Source organism: Sus scrofa, chromosome 1 (assembly GCF_054392235.1).
Source record: "Sus scrofa isolate SSC_HxYL_T2T_F1_AM1 chromosome 1, Sscrofa_HxYL_maternal_Yorkshire_Landrace_v2.0, whole genome shotgun sequence".
NCBI lineage: Eukaryota > Metazoa > Chordata > Mammalia > Artiodactyla > Suidae > Sus > Sus scrofa.
Window position 1 is genome coordinate 217,152,380 of NC_139383.1, and position 25,695 is coordinate 217,178,074.

Sequence of the window (25,695 nt, forward strand, 5' to 3'; positions counted from 1 at the left end):
CAACCTCAGAGCACCCAAGGTGAAATTCTTGGATCCTCAAGCATGGCTGGGATTTGATTTTGAACCCAGCACTCTCCAAACTTGGGAGCAGAGCCTAACTACTTTGGCACTGCAGCGTGCTCATAAATGACTACATTAGGTTCTAAATTTTGATTAAACATTCAGTAATTAATCAATGGTAGACACGAAGCAGTTGGCAAGGTCCAGAGCTGCAAAGTGTTTAAGACATAAAGCATTACGAAGTAATTAGAATATGCTCCTTCAAGAGAAGGATTGCCTTCAATAAAGAGGTAAATGATAGCATCCTGCTTATTGTGGACGTAGGCAGCCAGAGCAATATGATAAACTGCTGGAGATACACATATCAGTAATCATCCACATTATTAGTGCCATTAATCATAATTCCAAAAATATGACAGCAGCAGCCAACTTTTTGACCAATTTTGCTTCTGCCTGTTGGCCATTATAACTTCGCTAATAGACTGCAGAGCTCCTGTGCGTGGCAGTTTGCATTGAGAATGGAAGGTTAATTATATTTGTGCCGCGGATTTCTTCTCTCCTTGGAAAAGGCTTAGCACTTTGACAATCCCAGGAGCTCACTGTTGTTAAACCAGTAAAAGTACTTTATTGAAATTTTCTTTGTTGGTCAGGAACGGGGAGATGTTTCAAATGAGGTAGACGCGCCAAGCTGGGAGAGCCGCTAATGTTTCTCGCGCCAAAGTGATCCTTGGGCAACAAGATAAACTCAGTGGTTTCCTGAGATCACTTTACTCTCTCATTTCTCTTCTGCAGACAGGTAGAAAGTTAACTATCTGGTGATACACCAGGAAAATCCCACAAGATTCATAGTGGCCTCCATGTGTATATATAAGACTAAGAAGTTGGGGAAAGGGGTTCATGATGTTGGGAGAAATAAGCACATCTTGAATAAAAAATCCAGCTTCTGTGGCTAGGTGAATGAAAAGAGAATTAAAAAAAACAAAAAAACAAAAAAAACACCTCTGAATGTTTCTAAGCTTTGCAGTAGCATAGCTACATTGCTGGTTGGTTAACTGAAGTCTTCATGTTTCAGCAGGTAGTTTTGACATCATTTAACCAAAGACATAAATTAGATTTTGTGACTTCTTATTGGTCATGTATCTTAAGTAGTTTCATTTTCACTATAAAATTCTAGATAAGACCAAATTACACTTATTTCCTGCGAATTCTGTCCCCTTTCTTCGGGAACTCACACATCCCTCAGGTTGTCTTTTTAAAAGATCATAAATTGTTTTAATGATGTAATACCTTCTTGTATATTTAGTCTTGGGAAGTAGTTCCCTTGGAAAACATCTCAGAAAGAAATGATATTCTATGTTGTACACATTAGAAAAGAAAGCTTATTTTTAAATCGGAGGGAAAGAATGTGAAAATCAAGAGAAAAATACATGCTTACTACTTTGGAAATATGTCTTCTAAACTCTTTACATACAACTATTAAACAAGGGAAGCAAGGCCTGAGGGTTAATTCATCAAGGGTAAATAGAAACCTCAAAGTTAGAGCTCAGGTTTATGGAAGTCCTTAAAAGATGCCAGGAGTCATGGCTTCGCTTTTTCTTACCCAACAGTAGTAGTAAAGTGCGCACCATATGAGCTGCCTGATTGAGAAATTTTCCAAACGCCGTGAAAAATAATCCTATTCACAGGGTAACACGCATCTCACATTACAGCGCAACAGGTATCTATTGAATAATCAGCACCCTGGAGAAGCCTCGATGTGTCAGATACTACTCAGAAGTAAAATGCTCAGGGAACAGTGTGGAGTATCAATTCTGCACTTAACCTGAGCTTCCAGCATACACATTTTCCATCTACCAATCTGCTTTCCCAAATGCCATTACTCCATGCACATTTTTATGCATTCCACAGCAATGACAAATTGTTTTGTAACTGTAGTGCCAGATTTAGTATGCGAGAGACACGTTCGCCTCTGCCAACAGACCAATAATTCTCACTAACATCTTCAGAGTTACAACATTTATAAAGTTGCAAAGTGGAGTAAACAAACCATCTGTTTGGCTTTTCCATATATGTCATGCTTTCTTATTAGCATATTACGATTCATTTAGTAAACAAATTTGGTGATTTCGTTCACGTCAAAGTTAGGTCGGAAGCCTGAAGATGATTAACATTCCTGGGACAGGCACATTAATACTTTGCTTCCTCGGCAAACTTAAATGGCTTCTCAGGAGAATCACCCCTTGTTGACAAGATGAGACTGTCAATTTTGTTTGCCTGCCACATTAGAGGCCGTAAGGGGATGGCAGGCTCTGAGAGAGGGGAGTCATGTAGGCAGCATAATTCACTGTGAATTGAGAAAAGAAGTCTAATTCTGATAAATGGTCGACCCCAATACATCCTACCTGTTATTACAACAGACGTGCCGTATCTGTGCAGTAAATTAGCTAAACCCCTAAAGAGTTTGGCGGGAGCTTATCTTCAAGTGAATAATTTGAATGTAGAGGGAACTGTCTGCGTGACCAGTATGGATGATTTGTTTTATATTGAAAGGGATTGAAGTGACTGAATTTCATACTTTTAATTTACAAGCATTTGCCCAGCTTTTGCTTCTTGCATCTATTATGTATGTCTGTACGTTTTGGAGTTTTCTGAGCATTTTTCACTAGGATTTTACATTGAATTTCCTAAGCTAGGGATGGTTTTCAGATCTTTCAGAGAAAATCTTTAAATAATAGGTTATAGAGCAACTGCTGGTTTTCTAGAAATGTATACCATCAAAATGTCATGTACTTCACAGGGCTTTAAGCATCCTGCAATTTACAAACAATAATACAGATATTTTTGAGGAGTTAAGGACAACAGATAGCATCACAGAAGAAAACTAATGAGAAGCAGAAGTTGTAATTTTTCATTTCTGTGGGTCTGGGTAGCAGATTTACATTTCTAATCAGGACTATTGACTCATTATCCCACAGTACACTCGAACCTGGCAGCTAGATTTTCCCAGATTAGATATAAATTTATTTCTTTATCCTCATATATGTACATGCATACACACACACACACATACTATATATATATATAATCAGTGTATATATAATATATGGTGTGTGTATATGTATGTACATATATAGTATTTGCTGTGTATACATCATCATGATCATTCTGGACAATATAAGCGTGTGTGTGTGTGTTTAGTGGCAGAGGTGAACAGGAAAAAATAAAGGCGAAAACTGATCCAAAATGGAGCCTCAATTCCATTTTACATGATTATGTAATTATTATGTAATTAATTATTATTATGATTATGTAATTAATTATGAAGTATTTTATTTCAGTTTTCAGCTGAAAACTAATTAAGGATTAAGAGTTAGATCGGACTTCTCTTGTAACCTATAGCATGATTCACTATTCAGTTTTGACAGCCACATTTTGATTTTCTTTTTTTTTTTTTTTTTTTTTGTCTTTTTGCTATTTCTTGGGCCGCTCGCGCGGCATATGGAGGTTCCCAGGCTAGGGGTCCAATCGAAGCTGTAGCCACCGGCCTACGCCAGAGCCACAGCAATGCGGGATCCAAGCTGTGTCTGCAACCTACACCACAGCTCACAGCAACGCCGGATCGTTAACCCACTGAGCAAGGGCAGGGACCGAACCCGCAACTTTATGGTTCCTAGTCGGATTCGTTAACCACTGCGCCACGACGGGAACTCCCCCACATTTTGATTTTCTAATTTGGTCCTGAGACACTTTTTAAAAAGTACGTTCCTTGTACGTCAAAACCAAAGTTAAAACACTTTCTTTTCAATGTGCTTAATTTTTATTCTTATGGTTAAACATTGCATTAAGTTGAACCGGGCATTTGAACAAGCTTGGAAAGAGAAACATGAGGAAAGAAAAGTACAAGACAGGACTGACTTTTCTCGAAAGGGCACTTGCATTTACTTGATTGTGTTGGATGGATTTGGTGTCTTCTGTGACTGCATGGTAAAGTTTTGTTTTCTTTTTTTTTTTTTTTTTTTTTTTAACTGAGACATAATTGACATAAGTTTTCATTAAAGAAACCAAAACAACTGGTAGTCCACTTTAGTCCAATTAGAATACTTCCACTAGGCATTTCAAAGATTTTGTTACTTAACATGAGCTTCATCACTTTTTGCTTTTAAGGGTGGTCTTAGTTTTCAAGCACCTTTTGGTAAACTCACTGTATGGAACAGTAGGACAGAGTGCAGAAGGTCAGAGGAAACATTTGTGATTCCAAGCATAGCCCAGGTTATAGGACTGTGTCATGCTCTAATTATATAGCATTATCTTGAACTACAGTGAGGTATAATAGGGTCTGAATTATCCACTGCTCTATTATTTATGTCTTTAATTCAGTTACCTGCTTCCAGTTTTCAGATCTTTGTTTTCCCTTCTACAGTGTATTTTGGGGAAATGTTCTTTAAGACTCTGTATATTGTTGATTGAAATCAAATAAATGTACTTTTAATTATGTCCTGTGTGCAAAGCATTCTACTTGAGCTGCAGGAGACTGGGGTTGAATAAGATATAGTTTGTATTCTTCATGAAAGTGACCACCTTGGAAGTAAATTTTGGCCTCCCCTCTTGACAAGATCCCAGTAAGGTCAGATCCTTACCCCTTCTGACCTCTCACCTTCTCTCTCCATCTCTTTTTTTCTTTTTTTTTTTTTCTGTAAGAGGAAGCTGCCACCTCATCTTGGTATTTCCTACCTCATCAAAGTAAGGAACAACAGCTTTTGAACTGTTCACATTCTTACAAAATATACTAAGTTCTAATACAGTCTACATTTTTGCCCATGACTATTTCTTCCTCTTCCCTGGAGATAGATATTGAGAACCCTAGGTTTATTTTCCAGAAAAACTCTGAAGAACTCAAAACTGGTTCCTTCCCTGAGTCCTCCTTCAGCTTGCTGCCGACAGCTGCCTCTTGCTTATTCCTCTGGGTCCTTGCCTCGCCAGCACTCCCTGGTCTTCCTCCCATTTTAGCATCCTCTTCTCTGTCCATCCGAGAGTCCATTGGCATGACTTGCTTCTGTGTCTCTTCCACATTTTCCTTTCTTTTTACCTCTATGGTTTTGCTGGAGGGAACTTGTAAGTTGCTCTTAACCCTGCCCTTTGTCTTTCCTCCTATGGACACTGGTCTATGACAGTTCCTGGTTTGGACTGTCTGAGTCCAGGTCTTCGTTACCATCAAGTGCTACCATTTGTTTGTTCTTTTCTATGGAGGCTAAACTTAACCTCTTGAGGTAGAGGATGAGGACTCTCTAAAGGAATTGTCTTCTCTCCCTCCTCTTGCTTTGCCTTTCCACCCCAGTGGTACTGGGAGTTTGTTAGGACATCCCCAAGCCCACCATCATGAAAGAGAACTGGTAGGCTTTCCACAGCACATCCTTCCCATCCCCACCTCAAGTATTTTGCATATGGCATTTAGGCAGATTATTAAACAAAAATGAAATAGATGAAGAAGTGAGCATAAAAGAATCAATTCTCTTGAACTGTGGTTGCATAATGGAAATCGACTACCACGAATGAACCCGTGTACTGAAGTTATGAACAGCAGAACTAATGCACTGCCATGAGTTCATCTTTATTATTGCATTACACCTGAATCAATTGATAAAGTAGCTTTTTTTTCCTTAAAGCAAGGGATGGCACTTAATTGAATAAAAGTCAATGTAATTATATTAGCAGAGGCCAGCAGTACTGCTGACAGCGGAAAAGGGACACTGTTGAATAGAGTGCCAGAGCTGGTCTACACATTTCTGCACATCGTTTGGTTGACAGATATTGAGGGCTGGTACATCATCTAATTAGATTACAGATCTCTATTGCTGTAAGTGAGAAATGAAGAGAAACATCTCTTCCTGGTAACACAGCAGTGGAGATGTGTGATTTCACAAGTCATCTTAGGAAAGAGGTGTCCATCTGGGGGATCATTGTGTCCTTTTGTCAATGTTAATTTATTCTTCCTTATTCAATGTGTCTTGATGTGACTGCTGTGTGTCTGGCTGCTGTTTTCTCAGCAGTGAATCTAGGAAGTGGTAACTACAGATGTGTGAGAAGCAACAGAGTTCTAGATTAAAGTCATCACAAAATGTGCGCTTGTGAAATTACGAGGGGGGAGAGTGTTAATAAACAGGGGTAGGATGTTACAAGCTGCTTATGGTTGGCAGATTGTTTTAGCGACAGAGTAATAGTACAGAGTGTAACCCCGTTTCCACATTCTTGTGATAACTCTGGTGGTGTCATACCCACATGTCAGGGGAAGGACTTTACAGTAGGCATTTGCTGCACTCTGCTTAGCAACCTGCACTTGGAGTCATCTGCCATCTGACACCAAGGAGACGGGGAGCGACTGTGTCAGAGCAGGGACCATGGGGACCACTTCTTTTGATCATTCACATATCCACACACTGCATGCATCTGTGTAGAACTCATTTATGGATGATGATGATGTGAATTTGGTTTATCCTAATTTGATTTATGATTTTTGGATGATGCGGCTGATCTGAAAATCATCAAGACAGCATATGAGATGATCGCTTGTGACAGAAAATGATTTTGTGATCAGAACATTTTAAATCCCTATTTTATTGTTTAAGTTTTTTAAAAAAAAAAAAACAACAGATGTCTAGAATGTGAATTTGTTTTCTCTCTCTCTCTCCTTCTCTCTCTTTTTCTCTCTCTGTCTCTCATTCTTGCTTTCTTTTGTGATCGATTTAGCAAAAGATTAGAAAGCTGATCTTATTATCACAAGGTAAGCTCAGCCTTCCTAAGTGCAGTGTGGAGGGGGCTGCCGCCCCTCTGCCCCTCTAAGCCCGGAGTGCTATATATATTGTCTTGTGTGGAAAGGTGGAGAAGTGCTTCCCACCTTTCTTGTCTCTGAGGCACATACCTCTCAACCATCTCTAAGAAATATGAGCCATGCTTGTCACCAAGTGGAGTGACTCATTTTGATCATCCATAGTTTTTAATTAGAATCAGGAGGTCTGCTGAACTTTACGCTGGCCATTCCACGTCATTTCTGTTACCGCAATTACTTTTCCACAATGTAGAGCTTCTGCCATTATTGAGAAGCTTTCATGTATCTGGATATTTATTTATTGGGTTATTTTTTGGAAGGGTAGCCTTCAATTTAGGTCCTTGTCAAATGTGAGCCTTTGCAGGTGGAGAGAGGTATATGCCCAAGGGCATTTTAAAAATAAATGGGGGATGTAAATACAAAGGCAATGTTTTCAAATAGATAATAACCTATCAGGCTTTGTAAATCACGACATCCCTATGGATGCTCTGGGCTAAATCCTATCTTATTTTACACAAGCAAAGCACTCAATGAGTAGAATAAAAGTTTTGCTTGTCTAAGAAGTACGGATTCCACTTGTTAAAATAGAGGGACCATATGTTATTATTGTGCTTGATTTTTTTTTTGTATTAATTGTCTGTGGGGTTTTGGGGGTTTTTCTGGTCCCTCTGGGGTTTTTTGTTGTTGTTGTTTAGTGTGATTTTTTTTTAAAGGGTGGATGGGTTTTATTTTAAAAACCGATTTCAGCTTTTCAGCTTTTTTTAAGAATTAAACTTTAAAACTTAATTGATGAAAACATTTTCCACTCTAAAATGTAGCAGCTCCTCAAAAGAAATGTATTTTACTATTAGATTTAGCTGAGATCCCAAATCATTCTGAAAAGGGGGATTTATGATAGAGACAGTCTATAACCCTATTTCAAACTGCTAACCTATTAAGCTAAATTTTTTTTTCCTTCCTAAAACTTGAAGTGTAGGAAGGTGAGGGGGAATAATTATTTTTTAAAGTTAATCCTAAATTATCTAGGTCATTTACGTTTTAAAAAATGGATCCTTTTTACAACCTCTGAAATATTTGCTATAGAAAAAAAAGGGGGTTGGTTTTGTTTTTAGGTAAATTAAATTCAGTTTAAACAAGCAGAAAGTTTCCGTTCTTTTATCCTATTTAATATGTTTCCTCAAACCTCTGCTGTGAGATTCTCTGGAGCTGACGCTGCTACATAGTAAAAGGAACAGATCATTGGGGGAAAGGTGCATGGGTCTGCATTCACCCTTCCATTGAAGAATCTTACTCTCGTAAAAATTATGTTAATGCAAAGCTCCCATTCTTAAACTCCCCACCACCACCTAGTCCCACACCCTGAGGATGTAGGGAAATGTTTGCTTTTATAATGGTGTCCTTATCCGTGAATGTGCTGCTTTGATGCCTCATGGAAGCTGAATCAATTTTAAAATGCTCTCCTTTTTCTCACCCTCCCCACTCCCTGTCCACCTCCCCCACCCCTTCCCTCTTGTTTTCCTAGACACAGTGCCAACATAAATCTGCATCGTAAACTGTTGACCAAAGAACTCGATGACATGGGCCTGGACGCATCGCAGCCCTCCCTTAGCAAGGACCTCCGGGATGAGTTTTTGATGAAGATCTATGGTGCCCAGCACCCCCTGGGGCTCGATGTCAGGGAAGACGCCTCCTCCCCCGCGGGCACTGAGGACTCCCACCTGAATGGGTACGGGAGGGGCATGGCAGAGGACTACATGGTCCTGGACCTGAGCACCACCTCCAGCCTTCAGTCCAGCAGCAGCATCCATTCCTCCAGAGAATCCGACGCTGGCAGTGATGAGGGGATTCTCCTGGATGACCTGGACGGGGCGAGTGACAGTGGGGAGTCCGCGCACAAGGCCGAGGTCCCCACCCTCCCCGGCAGCCTGGGGGCTGATGTTGCAGGATCTCTGATGTTCAACAGCTTGTCCGGGAGCAATGGTGGGATCATGTGCAACATTTGCCACAAAATGTACAGCAACAAGGGGACCCTGCGAGTGCACTACAAAACCGTGCATTTGCGAGAGATGCACAAGTGCAAAGTCCCCGGTTGCAACATGATGTTCTCCTCTGTGCGAAGCCGAAACCGGCACAGTCAGAACCCTAATCTCCACAAAAACATTCCCTTCACTTCCGTAGATTAGTCTCAGAACGGACACTACAAATGCCAGCTCTCACCAGACGGCCTACATATTTGAACTGCCATAGTCAGTGTGTGCTTGTGTGCTTGGGAGGGCGTGTGTATATGTGTGAGTGTGTACACATGTATGCCTCTGTGTCTACATGCGTATACACATGCACACTTTTTTTTCTTTAGATACAAAAAGGTAAACACTAGGTGCTTTTGAATTTTTTTTCCTTGATAGTTTGGGAAGGAGGTGGGATCTTTCATTTGGGGGTGAAAACAAAGTACCCTTTAAATACCCATACACACACACACACACACACACACACACACACACACACACAAAAGCGTGCAACGAGCCCAGATTTTGACAGAATAATAATTCTTGGTCCTCTCCAAAGAGACAATTTGTTGTACCCATGACTGTTGCCTGCAGAAAAAAAAAAAGGGAAAAAAAAAGAAAAAAGGAACTTCTTATAGTTGTCTTTTGTGAACTTTAAGGTTTTGAGAGAATCTTCAATTAAAGCATGGCAGATTCACCTGTAAATATTTCGCCTTGAGAGGCCAATGATGTAAAACAATTGTATTGATGGTTGTTTAACTCTTTTGTTTAATTTTTACAGTTACATCCAGCTGTTAGATATACAGGAGAGAAAAATAATTTGCTGGCTAGCTCTATTCATTTATGTTAGCGTTAATGCACATTTTTTAAAGGAAAGAGAAAAAACATGGTCTTGTTTTTACTACCTGCTAGATAATAGTGATAAAGAGGTGCTGGCATGCCTTACAGCACAGATCTGATTTTTTTAAATGTCCTGTACTAGTACATAAATCCAGTCATGCACTTTTTTTCATACACTACAAGGGGATGTGTAATATCCGTGCTTCTTTTTTATCCTTAAACTATTGCCATACTTCAAGTAAGTGTCTTTTTTTAAAAAATTCACTTGTATAAAAATGGTCTGGTCAGTATAGGGCACAAATGCCAAACAAAAGTATTAGTGTTAACACAAAACTGCCAACTTTGCACAAGTTTCCAGAAAAGAAAATACAATTAGTCACTCAACATAACCACAGGCCAATTTGTCGGCCACCAGAAAACCGCTTTAAAAAAAAACACACACACACACACTCACTTGGTGATTCTTTCAAGTGCCGAATGTTATTACAATCAACATTGCATCCTTCTTGCTTATATGTTCAGTTACATAAAAGGAAAACAAAAATTACGTGGTGTGAAACAGCCAAGGCATTTATTCTTTTAGAGGCAGGATAATATTTCAGGATACAAAAGCCCAAATTAACTCACTATGGAACAAGGCTGAATACAGTAAAAGAGTTGAATACTCATTCATAAGGACCTAACCCCTATCCTTTAAAAAGAAAGAAAAAGTCCAAACGGGGCTGGTCTGCTTTGTGGCCGTCTAATTTGTCGCAGGGTCTGTAGTCCTGAGTTCTATGAGTCAGGCCTCTTTGAGCGACAGAATCAAAAGACATGGAACAGCAGCAGTGCCTGGAAGCTTGGCAAACATGGGCCGAACTTGAACTGAGCAACACTCCTTTCTGAAAAGCCAGAGGAAGGGGTTTTAAAACAGGATCTCTCACTGTTCAGTGTTTTGTGTTTCCCCCACATGATGTGTCAGAAACGAAAGCCAGCCTGAAACCAGGCGGTGGAGAGTGAAAGAGGCGGGAGAGGATTCCCCGAACCTGTTTTGTTTTGTTTTGTTTTGTTTCCGATGTTTACACATGTTGCCTGAGCTGGTTAACCACATCGGCAGCCTCTGCTACCACAACATACTGACTAAATGATGATATTTACTCAACTTCAGTCTGCAGCCAAAACCATTAGGGTGTGCAGTGCGGACTGGGTTTTGTTGTCTTTTTTTTTTTTTTTTTTAAGTTGGGGGGCTAAAGAGATAAACAAGGACTATTTTGTCAAATAGTACACAGTAATTTAAAAAGAATGTATTTCTTTTCTGCATGTAAGGGCCTCAGACATTTCTCTCATCAGTCTAAAAGTTAGAATTTCCCTCTCCATTTAAACTTTTAATGTCATTTCCATTTTTCATAGGTTTTGTAATTATTTTTTTCTATGTTCACATCAGCATTCACTTCCGTTAAGTTTGCCAAAGGAAACTGTTACTATGTTTCTCTTGTTATTATTCCTGTAGGAGTTATTGTACCTCACAGTATTTATTGTTTCCAAAAATCAGCATCATCAGTTGAGGATTCAGTATTTGTGAAAATTTCAGAAATAGATTCTTCAAGATAAACTAGATGTGTCTAGGAGCTTTATCTTTTCATCTCCTTCAGAGGATGCTTTGGGGTTCATTTAATTCTTAAGTCTTCATTTGTTCTACAGTGAGGAGAGACCAAAAGTATTTGCAGTATAAAAGCAACTTTATCAAACACTATGTCTCTTAAATGACCAATGTTTACGGTAAAGAAGCTGAGGAATTAGTGCTAACCGTTTTTGTTTTCTTGTACCTTTAAATTCCCCAAAGTCTTAATTGCTTTGTTTTGCTGTTGTGTTAAATCGAATAGACAGATGTTTTCCTTTGTTTTATACCATATGAGACTCTGTACAGTATGTTTGTGAAAGATGGAACTAGAATAATGAAAGTTTGTTTGCAAACATTTTGGTCCTCTTAGCGTTCTCTGTGTTGCGCTGTTGCCCCTGAATGATTCGATTGTGGAAGGGTGGAAAAAATATTTTTGGTATCCCAACAAAAGATGATGGGAACACTAGCTTTGGGGGTGTGCGTAGACTGACACTTAAGTTTTATGAAACCACATTTTTGGCAGTCGTTTATTTTAAAGTTGCACTCTTGGTTGAGACACTAGAGCTCATCTTGTGCAAAATCAATGTTTAGTCTGTTTAATTTAATGTCAACTGAAAGGTCAAAGAGCCCTAGTGAGTGAATTACCTAACTGTCAACAGGCCACATCCGCAAATGAACCAGGCTTAGAACAAATGTTTGTTACTCGCCACAAACCAGTGGCTAGCCTGTTAGGACAAGTCCAGAAATAATGAGATTCTTGAGGTAGGATTTCCCTTGCCTGAAGCAAGAGTGTATCCCCCTGCCTTTTGTTGGAGAAATGATACCTTGGCTACTATTTTTGTGCCTCAGGTGCCCACATGTTATGGTGGCCTTCAAAGAAGGCAAAGCATTTTCCAGCCTAAAACCTGTTTGCTTAAAAGTTATGGGCCGGAGTGGGTGGAAGTGATCCACAGGATGTAGAATCGTGAAACGTTCATTTCTTCTAGCCTCGGGGTATGGCTCATTCTTGGGTGTGTGCCTGAGTGCAGAGTTTTGATTTAACTCTGTACTTTTAGTTAAGATGGTGATCCCAAGACTTATTTGCAAACAGGAAGGATGTAGAGATCACTCAGATTTTAATCACTGAGAGCTTCATTTGTGCCATTCATACTCATTTCTTTTTTCATAGGACTTTCCTATTGTGAAACAGGCTCTGTCTAGCTGCATACATTCTTTGCCGGCTGAGAAGGACTTAGGGATGCAGCTTTTCATCCAAGCAGCCTTTTCCCATTTGATTGATTTTAACCAGCGTTTTGTCACAGGTACAACACTGGGCAGGATTATTAATGTGCATGTTCACTAGCTGGTGTCGAAATGTACTGATTTGGTCATTTGAAGCTAAGTTTTTGTAACTAGCAGAAAGGCTTGATCCACTTTAGGGAGTATCTGTGTGTTATGGACAGGGAGACAACCCAGAGCAAGGATAAGGCTAGATGGGTCAGTAATTTGGTTTTAAAAATGTGATTAAAAGTGTGACATTGTGTTGCTGTCTACCTGTATTGAAATAAGTTAATGCATTTCAGATCTTAGTCCAGCAGCCCAGTTCAGCCTAATGCCTTTAAAGGTTTCAAAGTGTTAATGTTTTTCTTCTCACTGTGACAAACATCTCTCTTGAAATTGTTTTTAGCACAATGTACCACTACTACCCTTGTAGTGTGATTTCTTTGGCCATGAATTTCCAGGGCCTTCTGGTAAGAGGAGAAAGGCCTTTAACTGGTTAACAGCCTATTAGTGTATACACTGCTCTTTAAAAAAAAAAAAAAAAAAAAAAAGTAAGCTTTGACTATATCAAGAATGGGCTGTTCCAGAAGCATTTTCCTCATTTTCCTCAGGAGAAACCATGCACTCGGTTCCCACCGAATAAAAAGTGACCTTTTGTTCCCCTTGCTCTGTACACATTCCTGATGTGTGCCAAGCAAATGAGAATGGGGGCCCTTGGCAAATAGAACATAAAGAAGCCAGTAACCAGATTGAGATGGACATGCTGCTAACTGCTAACAGTTGACCTGAGCAGCCCTAACTTGTACTTGGTCTTTAGTGTTGGGTTAGGTTGACTAACAGTAAATAAAGTTCTGCTGTCACGAGACACGCTATGGCTGCTGTCATAAGAAACAAAGCATCTGGAAGAAACTTTTCTTTGATCCCATGGACACACGCCTTTCCTTGAACTTTGGAAAACAATGACACATTTTGGGTTTCTTTTAAATCACCTATATGCCCCCCCCCCCCCAAGCTTGGAATATTTAGAGGATTTTGCTTTTCCCTCTCATTCTTTGTTCTCCTAATAGGAAGGGTCCAAATGAGTAAGGAGGGCTTAAAAGGCAGGTGCCCAAAAGAAAGGAGGGAATTAGTTTTTTCAAGCCAGGTGGAGGATACGAAGTAGAGGATTCATACCTACCCTGGTTTAAGGATAACTAGGCAAGAAGAGAGTGGATGCCCTAAAAGGGTTTGTTCAAGAGAAAAGCCTGGTACAATTCAGCCTAGTGGGTGAGAGGAATCAAAGCAGAGCCCCCGCAGGACCAGGTGCATCACTGAAGCTCAGTCTGAGGAGGAAGGGAATGGAATAGCTCAAGTCCCTTTTGGATCAGGGGTGCCAACTAGGGCCATTGTGGAGGGGTGTGTGTGTGTGGAGGTGTGTGTGTGGTGAAGTAAGGCTAGAGTCCCTCAAGGAACAAAAAGATCCCCTGGCTCAACTAGGTCCTATAAAAGGCCAGACGGAGCTCCGATTATGACAAGTGGAGCTGAAAAAGTTGCAGTAGCCAGCACGGAGCTCTTCTTTCTCCACCTTTCCTGTCGTGCACCCTCATGGCTGTGGGGGTAATGCTGTTTGCCTAAAGCTCTCCTGATCACAATGCAAGCTCATTCACCTTCCTACAAAGCATGAAAGTAACTTTTCTGTTTTCATAGTTCCCCTCCAAGCTGAACCATGTGTGGGAGCCTTGCTCGTGTTGGCATTAAGGTCGTACATATCTGCTCCGTCTGAAACATGTTCTCCTATTTCCTATCAGTGGAGAGTCGCTCACTGTAAATGCTAATTTCCCATTAGCATTATGTAAATCCAGCTGTAAAAGTGATTAGTCAATTCATCTAATGTCACTCTTGCCCAGACACCCATCCTTTCCTGTATTTTCCCATCATCCTCATTCTTTCCACATCTTGCAGAAAATGATGTTTATGGTCACTTGGCAATAACTGGACATCAAATACTGTCTTTTTGGCATTTGTTGAAAAATCCAAATGCCTGATAACAGGGTGTTTTTAAAAAAAAAAAAACCTAAGCATTTTTACAAGTACACTGAATTGGATCAGCATTATTGTTCATTATAACGCTATCTATTTTTTTGAAGTAACGTACTGTAGTTGTCATAAAACTATCTTTATTCCTCTCCTCTGGTGTTGTTGTAAATTCATTTGACCTTTACTGCAAAAAAAAAAAAAAAAAATCTTTTCTATATAGAGTATCAAGACAAGGCTCACTGTGTAACAAATAGGGGACCATTACAAAAGAGGAAGGGAAAAAGCCAGGCTGAGCATCGAGAAGCTTCAGTTCAATTTCACCTCATATCTTTCTAATAACTTACTTGTCACTTTATTACCTTCCAGTAATGTGAGCGCTGCTGACAAGACTGTCACACTAACAGCAGACAACACCCTGTCTGCTGCAGCCCCAGCTCTCCTGGCTACTTACTGCCCTGGCCCTGAAGGGACACAAACTAATAGTGTGCTTTCCAGTTCAGCACTTGGCCATCAAATATAAAAGGATGCGTAATTGCCTGTTTATCCCTTGTGAAGGGGAAATTGAGTACAAGGGCTAGGCTTTCCCACTGAGTTCCCTGATGTACACACACATCCACAGTCAGTCTCTCTCCTTCCCCCTCTCCCTTTCTCTGCCCCCCACCCCCCGCCTTTCTCCTCTCCCTCCCCTTTCAACACACAGGCACATACACACACCCACTAAACTGTATCTTTGGTAAGCCCACCACTGCCCCGAGGTGCCCTCTCCAGCTATTAAGTGGACACTAACAAGACTACTTCTTAAATAAAGGGTCAGAGAGACGCTGGCTGTGATGGCATTCTTTGCATCTTTGGAAACTTTAAGTATTGCAATTCCTTGCCCATGCATTTGGGGGTTACTGGGGTGGCCCAATAATGAACATAAAATTTCTGCAAGTCAGTGGCAAAAGTGGCATTAGATCACCCCATATTCTGAAGGCAAAAGCATGGTATTTTTTCTTCCCCTTCAAAAACTGCACATGTAAACAAATTAGTTGTGTGTGATATTTTTTTTTTTTTAGTTTTGGCATCCAGCATTAGCCTAAACGTATCCACGTATCTTGCCATGACACCCTCCAAATCCATAATGTTAACAAGACAGATTAATCTTCGTTTTGTTTAACTGGACTGACAATCTGAAAAAATAATAAGGCATGGAGATTTTGACTTGAATCACTAAAACAGGGAGCAACCTATACATGAAAGGTCAATTCTCCACTTTGGGAGAATTTTGGTAAGAACAAGCATCTGAGCTTTATGAAATCAAGTGATGGAAGCTGCAAAAGGTACAGAGAAGATGATGTGAACGTGTTACATTTCCAGACACCATGGGCCCAAATAATGTGTAGGTATTGGCTGCTATTTCTGTATACTGAACTGCTTCAAGGGGGCGAAAAAATGGCTAAAGGAAGTCCATGCTTCCTTCTAACCCTCTGGCTGCAGGTCTCATAGAAGCTGTTGACCCTTGCTTTGAACAGTCACATTTCAAATGTACTCGTCAATCAAATAAGACACACGTGGGTGTCATCTTTGACGTGAAGTTTGGGAAAGAGCAGAGTGGCAAATCTAGAGGCAGATGACTGAATGGGTCTATGCTGACAAATCCATGCTAAATTATTTTCAGTAACCAGTGTGAGGACTGGGAAGAAAAGCACTTTGAGCAGGGATTCTTGGGGTCCAAGACTTGATTTTTTTAGGTTCCCCTAGTCTGTATATATAACGATCACGTATCAAACTTCCTCATAGATTAATTAAAAATTCAGTTGCCAAAATTGCACAAATTCTACTAACAAATGCTAGCTCTTCCTCCTTTAAGTAACAGGGATGCTTCAGGACAGTTTTAATTCTTTAAAACAATTTTTTAGCCTCAAGACTCTGAAGGAAGGGAAGAACAGAAAAGGATATTTTCGCAGAAATGGAGAGAAGTAGATAATATAAGAATATATTTCTTGGAGAAAGAATCTTAAGTGCTATACCAAGACCTTACAAGACTTCCTGTTGCCAAATGTGATGCTGAAATAATTCACAAGTAAGAGGGCAAATCACTCCCTTACGAACTGGATCTGCCCACTTCTATTCTGGAACTTGAGGATGGGGAGTGTCTGGGGAGGCCCTGGATTGGGGGTAGGAGGCGGAGAAGAGGAAGCACTCCACCCCTCTCCCCCGGGAATGTTTTCCACGTGACAGAGGGGAGCCCAGCCCCCTTGGTAGTCCCACTCCAAGTTCGCTGACCTGGCCCTGTGTATGCATAAGCCTTTCCACGCTAGGAGACAAAGTACCCCTTACCCTCCTGAGAATCGGCGCCATGCCTGTAGCCATGAGAAGCGCTGATTCACCAGGGACAATGCTCTTGACTCCCAGTGTGCTGAGCTACTAGGTTCAGTTAAGATGTGTCAGCCAAGGTTGACTGTTTTTCTTCGTCTAGTACTTAATTTGGAGCTTTTTGGCATGTCTTTGTACAGAGTCAAACATTCCTCTCATTGCCCCTCTTAATCCCCCCTGACTATCCCATTATCTTTCCATTCTTGCCCTTCCTTCTTCTGAGCTCACCTGCCCCCTTAAAAACTATATATTTTCTGAAGCAAAAAGGTAGAACACTCCTTCCTTCATCTGCATTTTGATCACTTTGGAAACATTTGTGTGTTCTCCCCTGTCCAGGGTTTACATAACGTGAATTAAGTGAATGGGGTGTTGTAGGATTATGTAGTAACCTGATAATGATCAAGACTTATAATATGCGGTGCTCTCACTTCCCTGTGCAAACTTTGGTTCAGCTGCCCTACAGAGAAGTCTTACCCTTTTCCTCCCAGTGCCAGTATGAACAATGCAGGAGACCTGAATGCGGGTACCTGGAGGTCAGAGAGGCAAGGAAGATGAAGAAACCAGAAGACTTTGGTCTGAGGCCACCCTGGGCCTTTCCTCAGAGGTAGAGGCTTGCCAGGGCTTTGAGAAAGAAAGTTCCCCGTTCTCTACTGCAGATCATGAACTAGTTCTTGTAGAACTAGCAAGATCCTTCACATGGTTGAGAGAACCTAAGAACTTTCTTGTCCATCCCAAGCCCACTGGTGAGTCTCCATAGCAAAAACCATTGACTCAGCCTGCATATCTGACAGCAAAATTGGCCAAAGGAAATTGATATATCTTAAGGGAAAGGAATTTTCTCCAAGATCTTGGCCTCTCCCAACCCCAGAGTTTGGGGGGTTATGCTTTTTGTTTGTTTCTGTTCTCATCTGCATCAGACCAGCCTCTTCTGCTCAGCCTGTCACAGAACCAAAGTCTGTACTACAGAAGGGAGCTGCACCAAGGGACGGGGACAGCTTGCATCGCCCTGATCTAATCATTGTGACATCGGTAGCTTCATAAATACTGTATGTACTTTGAACAAGGGTTTTGTTTTTGTTTTGCTTTGTTTTTGTTTTGCTCTTTGTTTTTATTAGTAGTCTAAGGGAATTCAAAGTTTTTATTTGCTATTTCCTTTGTTGTATTTTCTGTACTATAACTGTCTACAGTATGTCTTTTGCATAAAATGCATAAGGGTTTGGGGATGTAAATGGAATTTTATTCATATTTTGTCCAAATACCTCTTGTAATTTGTATCAAAATTCTTGTACAATTTTTATATTAAAGATTTATCAGTCACTGACCTCTTCTTAACTTCTTGCTTTGAAGAACCCTCAACAAATTCCAAGAGACCTTCACAAAATCCACCTAGTAACACTTGAGCTCACATGGTGAGTCACCCTATGTCAGCACACTTGTTGGATAACTCCATCTCCTTTTTGGACTGAATCATGGCATTACTGAATACACTTCTTAGGAAGATCAAGGCAAAGTTGAGTCAGAGCTACAGCAAGGCTGGCTGGTGCCAGTAGAGCCCAGCAAACGCTAAGTCCTTCCTCACTAAAGCCATCCCTTTGGGGTTGCCTTTTTCAGTCTCTCTCCAGAATTTCTCTTCCTCAAAGCCCCTTCCAGGCTCTCTTAAGGAAAGGAAGACCTTAATCTTTGCACCTTAGTTTTCTGCAAATAAATTTTCTTCCACCCCAACCCTGAGAAATTTGGAGATGGCAGCAAAAAGGTATCTTTGTTTCAGACTAAATGCTTGTGTTTCAGTTTATATTCTCTTGACGATGTTTTTCTGCAGATTGTGTTCATTATCATCTAGAAATAAAACTAGCAGATGGAAAGATGTCATCAGCAGCGACATTGTCTCCTCCTGTCATATTGCTTGGGGCCAATGGGAAGAAGCAGACGGGTGCTTCTTTCTCAGCATCGTTTAATACCACCCGCATCTCTTAAATCAGTTCTAGCTAAAAATTAGGCTAACTTCAACCATAACCCTTCCAGTTTAGTATTTCCTCTTCTCCATCCCTGGAGCCATGTTTACCCAAATCTCCCCAGCTTGTTCCACCCACTTCTCCAGTTTCCTCTGGCCTATGACCCAGAGAAATGAGCTACCCAGACTCTTTAGCAATGTCCGTGGCCCCAGGCCGCTGGCCAATAAGAAGCTGGACAGGCTGCTTGTACCAATCCTGCTGTCATCGGACCCATGGTAAGGAACTATACAGCGAGCTTCAGAAACCACTGGCTGAGGGTCCCTCCCAGGGTAACAAGGGTACTGGCCACCAATCCTTGATGGGGGCTCTCCCTTTGATTTCCTCTGAGCACCCACAGATGGTTTCAGGGTGAGGGCAAAGAAATGAAAGCTTAAACAATTTGGGGGGAAGTCAACCTCCATTGAGGCATGTAGTCATTAAATGTCACGGATGTGTTAGTGCGCCCCTGCAGGGAATCCAGGCATAATTATGATCTTTTCATCTGTCATAACATGTCTGTAATTGGCAAGCATGCTCCTTCAAACAGCTTCCTCTTAAAAAAGAAAAGTTGTTTTAAATGTTATTAAATGCTGGAAATCCTCCTGTTTAGCGAAGAGGCACCCACGAAGTCAGCTCCTGGCACAAAGCTAATCAGAACTGCCTGGGTTGTGGCCAGTTGCTCTTCTGAGCCACTGGAAAACTTGCTGCCTGTTAGTCTGCCCTGTGTCAGTTGACAGTATGACAGTAGATTAAGTGCTACTAATTTAATAAAGCTGCTCTGAGGATGGAACTGATCTATCAATGAAGACCACAGAGGATCGCCTGGGTGGGGGTGCGGGAGGGGCGGCTGAGAATATTGAATTGCCTCAAGTCATACTGGGGGTGGGGTGGAATCTATTGATCCTTGGTAAGGCGCAGTTATTTTTAGTCACCTGACTCTCAGGCACCCAATCATTACCCATATTCATCAGAGACAGATAATGAACAGAGGTATTGATTAACAGGGGTAGCTGAAGAGAGTTCCCAACAGCGCTAGTTCACGTTGATAGGTCTCCAATGGGAATAGAGGCCATGCAGCCCTGGCACATAACTTACTCTCTTCTAGGTCCTCTCATTGATTTTATTTGGGGGAGGGGGGGAGAGCCTTGCATACAGTGGTGTTCCCACGACCCTTTCCCTCAAACCTTCCTTGGAAAAAAGACAAAGCCAACTGACTGCAGCAGTCAACAAGTGCACAGCTCTGCTCCAAGTTCCCTGCTTCTCTCCAGGCTGGCTGTCCTACTGCATCTCTGATTGCTGTGTGTGTTATCTTGATTTACAGAAATGTGCCCGAAGCTGGGACATGCCAGTCAGAGCTCAGAGCCATCAGGCATACGAAGCCTTCCCTCCCCTAAAGATCAACATATGGCTTCGGGAAATTATCATGTTAGGCTAATTGCACCAAGTTGGCATGGTAGGAACATAATGAGTCCCGGTTTCAGCACGCTGACCCCAAACCCAGTGATGCCAGTGCAGAGGAACTTTCCAAGCATTTTGCCTCATGGCAGGAATCCTCATTGAGCTGCTGTTTGCAAAAGGCATTTGGTTAGATTTCTAGCGTGCGCCCTGAGCCTACACTGCATGTTCCAATGGTACACAGGAGTTTGCTGTGCTGTTCAGGGGAGTGCTTGTCCTTCCAGAGAACTAGTGGTGACCCACATGCCATAACCGTCAGAAGCTACGTGCTGCCTGACAGGTGACATGCCACATAAAATGCTGATAGGTAACTAGAAACCATTAAACCCCACGGAGGAAAAAAAAAATGTAAAGGATTAAGACAAGGACAGCTGTAAAAAATAAAGCTCAAATGCATCATTAGAAACCAAAAATGCACAAAGTCCAACTGTCTGTCATTCACACTGGATATTAGCAACACTCAACTTGGATATTGATGAAATGCTGTAAGAACTTGAAGTCACCCCTTAACTCCTGAAGCGAGAGGCAAGTTGCTCTTTGCTCCAGTCTCTCCTTATCTGATCCCAAGATTTTGATGACATTTAATTTCATCTGCCTCTGATTATTCATGCCAACGTGCCTTAATTTGTCTTACCTTGGTCAGCAGACTTTCCATCTTCAGGTCCAGCCTTTTCTTGGACTTGGAGACTTTTGAATGTACCACCTCCAGCCTTTTCTTCACCCTTCTTTATTCTCTTCATCATAATGTTCAGTTCAATTTCTGTTTTCTTGGCTGAAACCATTTAAAAAAAAATCAGTTCAATACATTTTGATCCTCTGGGGTTTGACTGTACCTTGACTTCTTTCCAAATGTAAGAACTGTTGGGGGGAAAAAATCAAAGGTTTCAATAATTTTAAACCTCGAGTTCTGTGCATGGTGCAGCAACTTCATGTTTTTGGAATGCTCTTAAAATGGTCATAAGCAATTGAATTTGGAGGTTATCAGAGTTTGTGGCCTATGCTATGTGAGGTGGTTTAAAATTATTAGGCCACTTCCCGGTTTTTAGAGAGATTCATTTTTACAAATGTAAGTGCTATTAACAATTCAACACACTCATAATTCCCCATCTCTGTTCTTCCCCATAATCTCAACTTCAATTTTTCTCAGTTTTTGCTTAAGTGGAGAATTGCCTTCCAAAGTTTCACAAAGTCATTTGCAGGCTGAAAACAAGACACTTATTTGATTATTTTCAGATGTCACATCAGTTGGTCTTCAGCAGAAAGTAATCCTGCAAGATGTTATGCTTTATGCTTTCTGTTCTTTCAAAAACCACAAACCTGTGTGTTTGAAAATATGTCTCTTTCCAAAGCCCTCAGCCACACCCACAGAGCACACATGGGAGGAGGGTTTCAAGCTCACAGGCAGAGATGCCTTTTCAAGGATTCAACAAAGCCCACTCACTTCATAAGCCCACCATGAGTATAAGCAGAGAGGGAAAAAAGCCAGGGTGAAAGCCAGGAAGTTGTGCCTAGCAGGGAATCGTGTTCTCAACACTTTTAAGACAGGCTGTTTTCTCTAGTCCTCGTAGATTGTGGCGCAAAGTAGGTGATCAAGGTGCATTCACAGAATAAATGGGTACTATAGATGGGGACTGGAGGGGGGTGGACAGACCCTTTGTTAAATGGCAAAGTCATAGCCAGCCTTAAGATTAGGCAAAGGCAGGGACTTTCTCACTGCATAGAAGGCAGGCATCAGCTATTTAAAGACTCTGAAAAGCAGATACTAGCAGAAGCCTTGTGGAAAACCACCAAGATTCAAAGCACTGCCAAAATGGCCTAGATTGCCATTTTTCCCTCCAAGTGCCTGAACTTGTGGAAACCTGAACCCCATGATGAGTGGTCGGTCCTCAGGGCTCCACAGAGCACTCTCCAGGGGAAGTCCTCTGGTCAAGGAGCCAGGAAGGAAACAGTGGATGCTCAGGGAGAGTGGGGGAAATACCCTTTTCCTTTTTTGCAATGTGTGTTTTTTTTGGTTTTTTGTTTTTGTTTTTTTCATGCCTACCTCCAGCCCAAGCAACCTCATGACAAAAGTAGCAGCAGTGGTGGTAGCGGGAACCAGCAAATGCCTAAATTCTCTGAGAAGGAAGTGGGCCACCCGGATTGGAAGAGCTGTTGTCCCAGAGGGTGGGGACACCCTTTTGCTTTTTATCTCAGTCTGTCCTCCCACTGCCTTGTCCTGGAGATGAGCACTGCCCCAGGAAAAGAATCGCAGAACACCAGGTTTCCACAGGACTGAAAGGCCAAGGCTGGAGAGGTCCAGGGAAACCATGGAGAGGGATGTTCTTGGAAAGTAACCCCTTCAAATGAATTCCTGGGCCCACCCCTGAGGTGCACATGCATGGATCTAAGTCTGTGCAGTCAAGACTGCCTACTGGCTGGTGCTCTCGCATGGGACAGATCCAAGTAGAGTTTCAAGGGATTTAAAAGCTGAACTGACACCAGAACTAAGACCTACTGAAGGCTGGTTGGAACTTGAAACCTGAACTAAGGTTGAATGCCTGCTAAAATCACGTTGACATTCTCCACAGCATTTAAACAAGGCCCAGAATCTCATAATGTGTGTGGTAGGCAGACCTCTTGGTTTTCGTTTGTTTTTCAGCTGTGGTAAAATATATGTAACAAAAATGTATAACATTAACCATTTTAAAGTGTACAGGCAGTGGTTGTTGTGCAACCATCACCACCATCCATCTCCAGAACTTTTCATCTTCCTCAACTGAAACAGTATCTATTAAAGACTAAGTCTCCATTAGCTCTACTGCACCATTCTACATTCTGTCTCTATGAATTTGAGTACTCAAGGTACCTCATCTAAATGGAATCATATATTTGTTCTCTTGTGACTGGCTTATTTCACTAGGATAGTGTCTTAAGGTTTCATCCATGTCGTAGCATGTGTCAGGATTTCCTTCCTTTAAGGCTGAATAATAGTCCATTGTGTGTATATACCACATTTTGTTTATCCATTCATCTGCTAATAGGCAGTTGTATCACTTCTACTAGTAGGCAGTAGCCAGACAAATAGTCCCTCGTGATCCTTTATACCTGTTTTCTTTCTTTTTTTTTTTTTTTTTGTATTTTTAGGGTCACACCCGAGGCATATAAGGGTTCCCAGGCTAGGGGTCTAATTGGAGCTGTTGTTGCCGGCCTACACCACAGCCACAGCAATGCCAGATCTGAGCTGCATCTGCGACCTACACCATAGCTCATGGCAACGCCAGATCCTTAACCCAATGAGCAAGGCCAGGGATCAAACACACAACCTCATGGTTCCCAGTTGGAATTGTTTCCACTGCACCACAACGGGAACTCCAATGTACCTGTTTTCTTATCCTTGTGAGATCCCATCTCCTTGAGTGTGGGCTGGACCTAGTGACTTACTTTTAACAAACAGATTATAGTAAAAGTGTAACATACAATCAGAATATAGCCCAAAATTTTTCAGCCTATGAAGAACTAGGAAGATCTTTCACATGGGAGAAGACAAAATGACAAAGTTGTTGTAATTACTTGAAAAGGACTTAACATCAAGTATTATTTAAACATTCCAGCAATCCCACTCCTGGGTATACATCCAGACAAAACTTTCATTGAAAAAGATACATGCACACCTGTGTTCATCACCACGCTATGCACAATAACCAAGACATAGAAATAACCTAAATGTCCATTGAGAGATGAATGGATTAAGAAGATGTGGTACATATACACAATGGAATACTACTCAGCCATAAAGAAGATAAATTAATGTCATTTGCAGCAACAGGGATGGAACTAGAGATTCTCGTATTAAGTGAAGTCAGAAAGAGACAGACAAATACATATAATATCACTTATTTGTGGACTCAAAAATACGGCACAGATTTTCCTATCTACAAAACAGAAACAGATAATGGCCAAGGAGAACAGGCTTGTGGTTCCTTGCAGGGAGTGGGGAGGGAGTGGGATGGACAGCCAATTTGGGGTTTTTGAATACAAACTGTTACATTTGGAATGGATGGGGAGTGGGGCCCTACTGTACAGCACAGGGAACTGTGTGTGACTGGGTCACTTAGCTGTACAACAGAAATTGAAGAAACATTGTAAATCAACTATACAATAAATAAATAAATAAAAAGGAAAGCTAGAAGGTCTCATATAGGAAATAGAAGATATGAGGAACCAAATGGAATTTTTAGAACTGAAAAATAAGATTACTAAAATTAAAAATTTGTTATCAGCTCTATAGCAGCCTAGCCATGACAGATGAAAGTCAGTGGACCTGAGGATAAGTCATCAGAAATTACCCAATCTGAAGAACAAAGAGAAAAAAAAATTAAACAGAACTTCATGGACCTGTGTGATAATAACAAAAGAGCTAATGTGTGCTATTGAAGTCCCAGAACTAGAGGAGAAAGAGTTCAGTGGAAAAAAAGTATATGAAAAACTAAACACTGAAAACATCATAAATCTGGCAAAAGATACAAACCTACAGATTCAAGAGGCTAAAACAAGATAAAGCCAAAGAAATGCACACCCAGACATACATGCTAGAGTCCACAGGTAAAGAAAATCTCTAAAATAAAAACAAAAATAAACAAATGGGACCTAATTAAACTTAAAAGCTTTTTACAACAAAGGAAATCATAAACAAAATGAAAAGGCAACCCACAGAATTGTAGAAATACTTGCAAATGAAGCAACCAACAAGGAATTAATACCCAAAATATACCAAGAACTTATGCAGCTAAATAAAAAACAAAACAAAACAAAACAAAACAAAAAACCTGATCAAAAAATGGGCAGGGAGTTCCTGTCCTGGAACAGAGGAAACGAACCCCACTAGGAACCATGAGGTTGTGGGTTTGATCCCTGGCCTCGCTCAGTGGGTTAAGGATCTGGCATTGCTGTGAGCTGTGGTGTAGGTCACAGATGCAGCTCAGATCTGGCATTGCAGTGGTTCTGGCATAGGCCAGCAGCTGCAGCTCCAATTAGACCCCTAGCCTGGGAACCTCCATATGCCATGGGTGTGGCCCTAAAAATACAAAAGACAAAAAAAAAAAAAAAAAAAAAGGCAGACGATCTAAATAGGCATTTCTCCTAAAAGACATACATATAGCCAAAGAACACATGAAAAGATGCTCAACATCATTAATTGTTAGAGAAGTGCAAATCAAAACTATAATAAGGTATCATTTCACACAGGTCAGAATGGCCATCAAAGTTTACAAACAACAGATACTGGAGAGGATGTGGAGAAAATGGAACCCTCCTATACTACTGGTGGGAATGCAACATAGTTGGTATAACCACTATAGAAAACAGTAC

General features: G+C 41.1%; 1 protein-coding gene and 1 long non-coding RNA gene across 51 annotated transcripts in view; one reads left to right on the top strand and one right to left on the bottom strand.

Moving 5' to 3' along the window:
- The window catches only part of BNC2 (basonuclin zinc finger protein 2), a 448,897-nt gene extending 437,273 nt beyond the window's left edge, over nucleotides 1-11,624 (top strand). For 28 of the 50 annotated variants that reach the window (XM_084984694.1, XM_084984712.1, XM_084984754.1 and 25 more), the window contains one exon: nucleotides 8,346-11,624. In XM_084984694.1, coding sequence (XP_084840820.1) covers nucleotides 8,346-9,006 — 661 coding nt within the window. In that variant the 3' untranslated portion in view covers nucleotides 9,007-11,624. Of the gene's footprint in view, nucleotides 1-6,744; nucleotides 6,779-8,345 lie in introns of all 50 variants that reach the window. The other 22 variants (XM_084984833.1, XM_084984850.1, XM_084984879.1 and 19 more) reach the window with 4 other exon arrangements.
- On the bottom strand, nucleotides 10,131-21,118 carry LOC110255485 (uncharacterized). Its single transcript, XR_002335854.2, has 2 exons — nucleotides 20,984-21,118; nucleotides 10,131-10,550 (listed from the first exon to the last, which is right to left on the bottom strand). It is a non-coding gene; the product is annotated as an uncharacterized LOC110255485 (long non-coding RNA).
- Nucleotides 21,119-25,695: the final 4,577 nt, after the last annotated feature.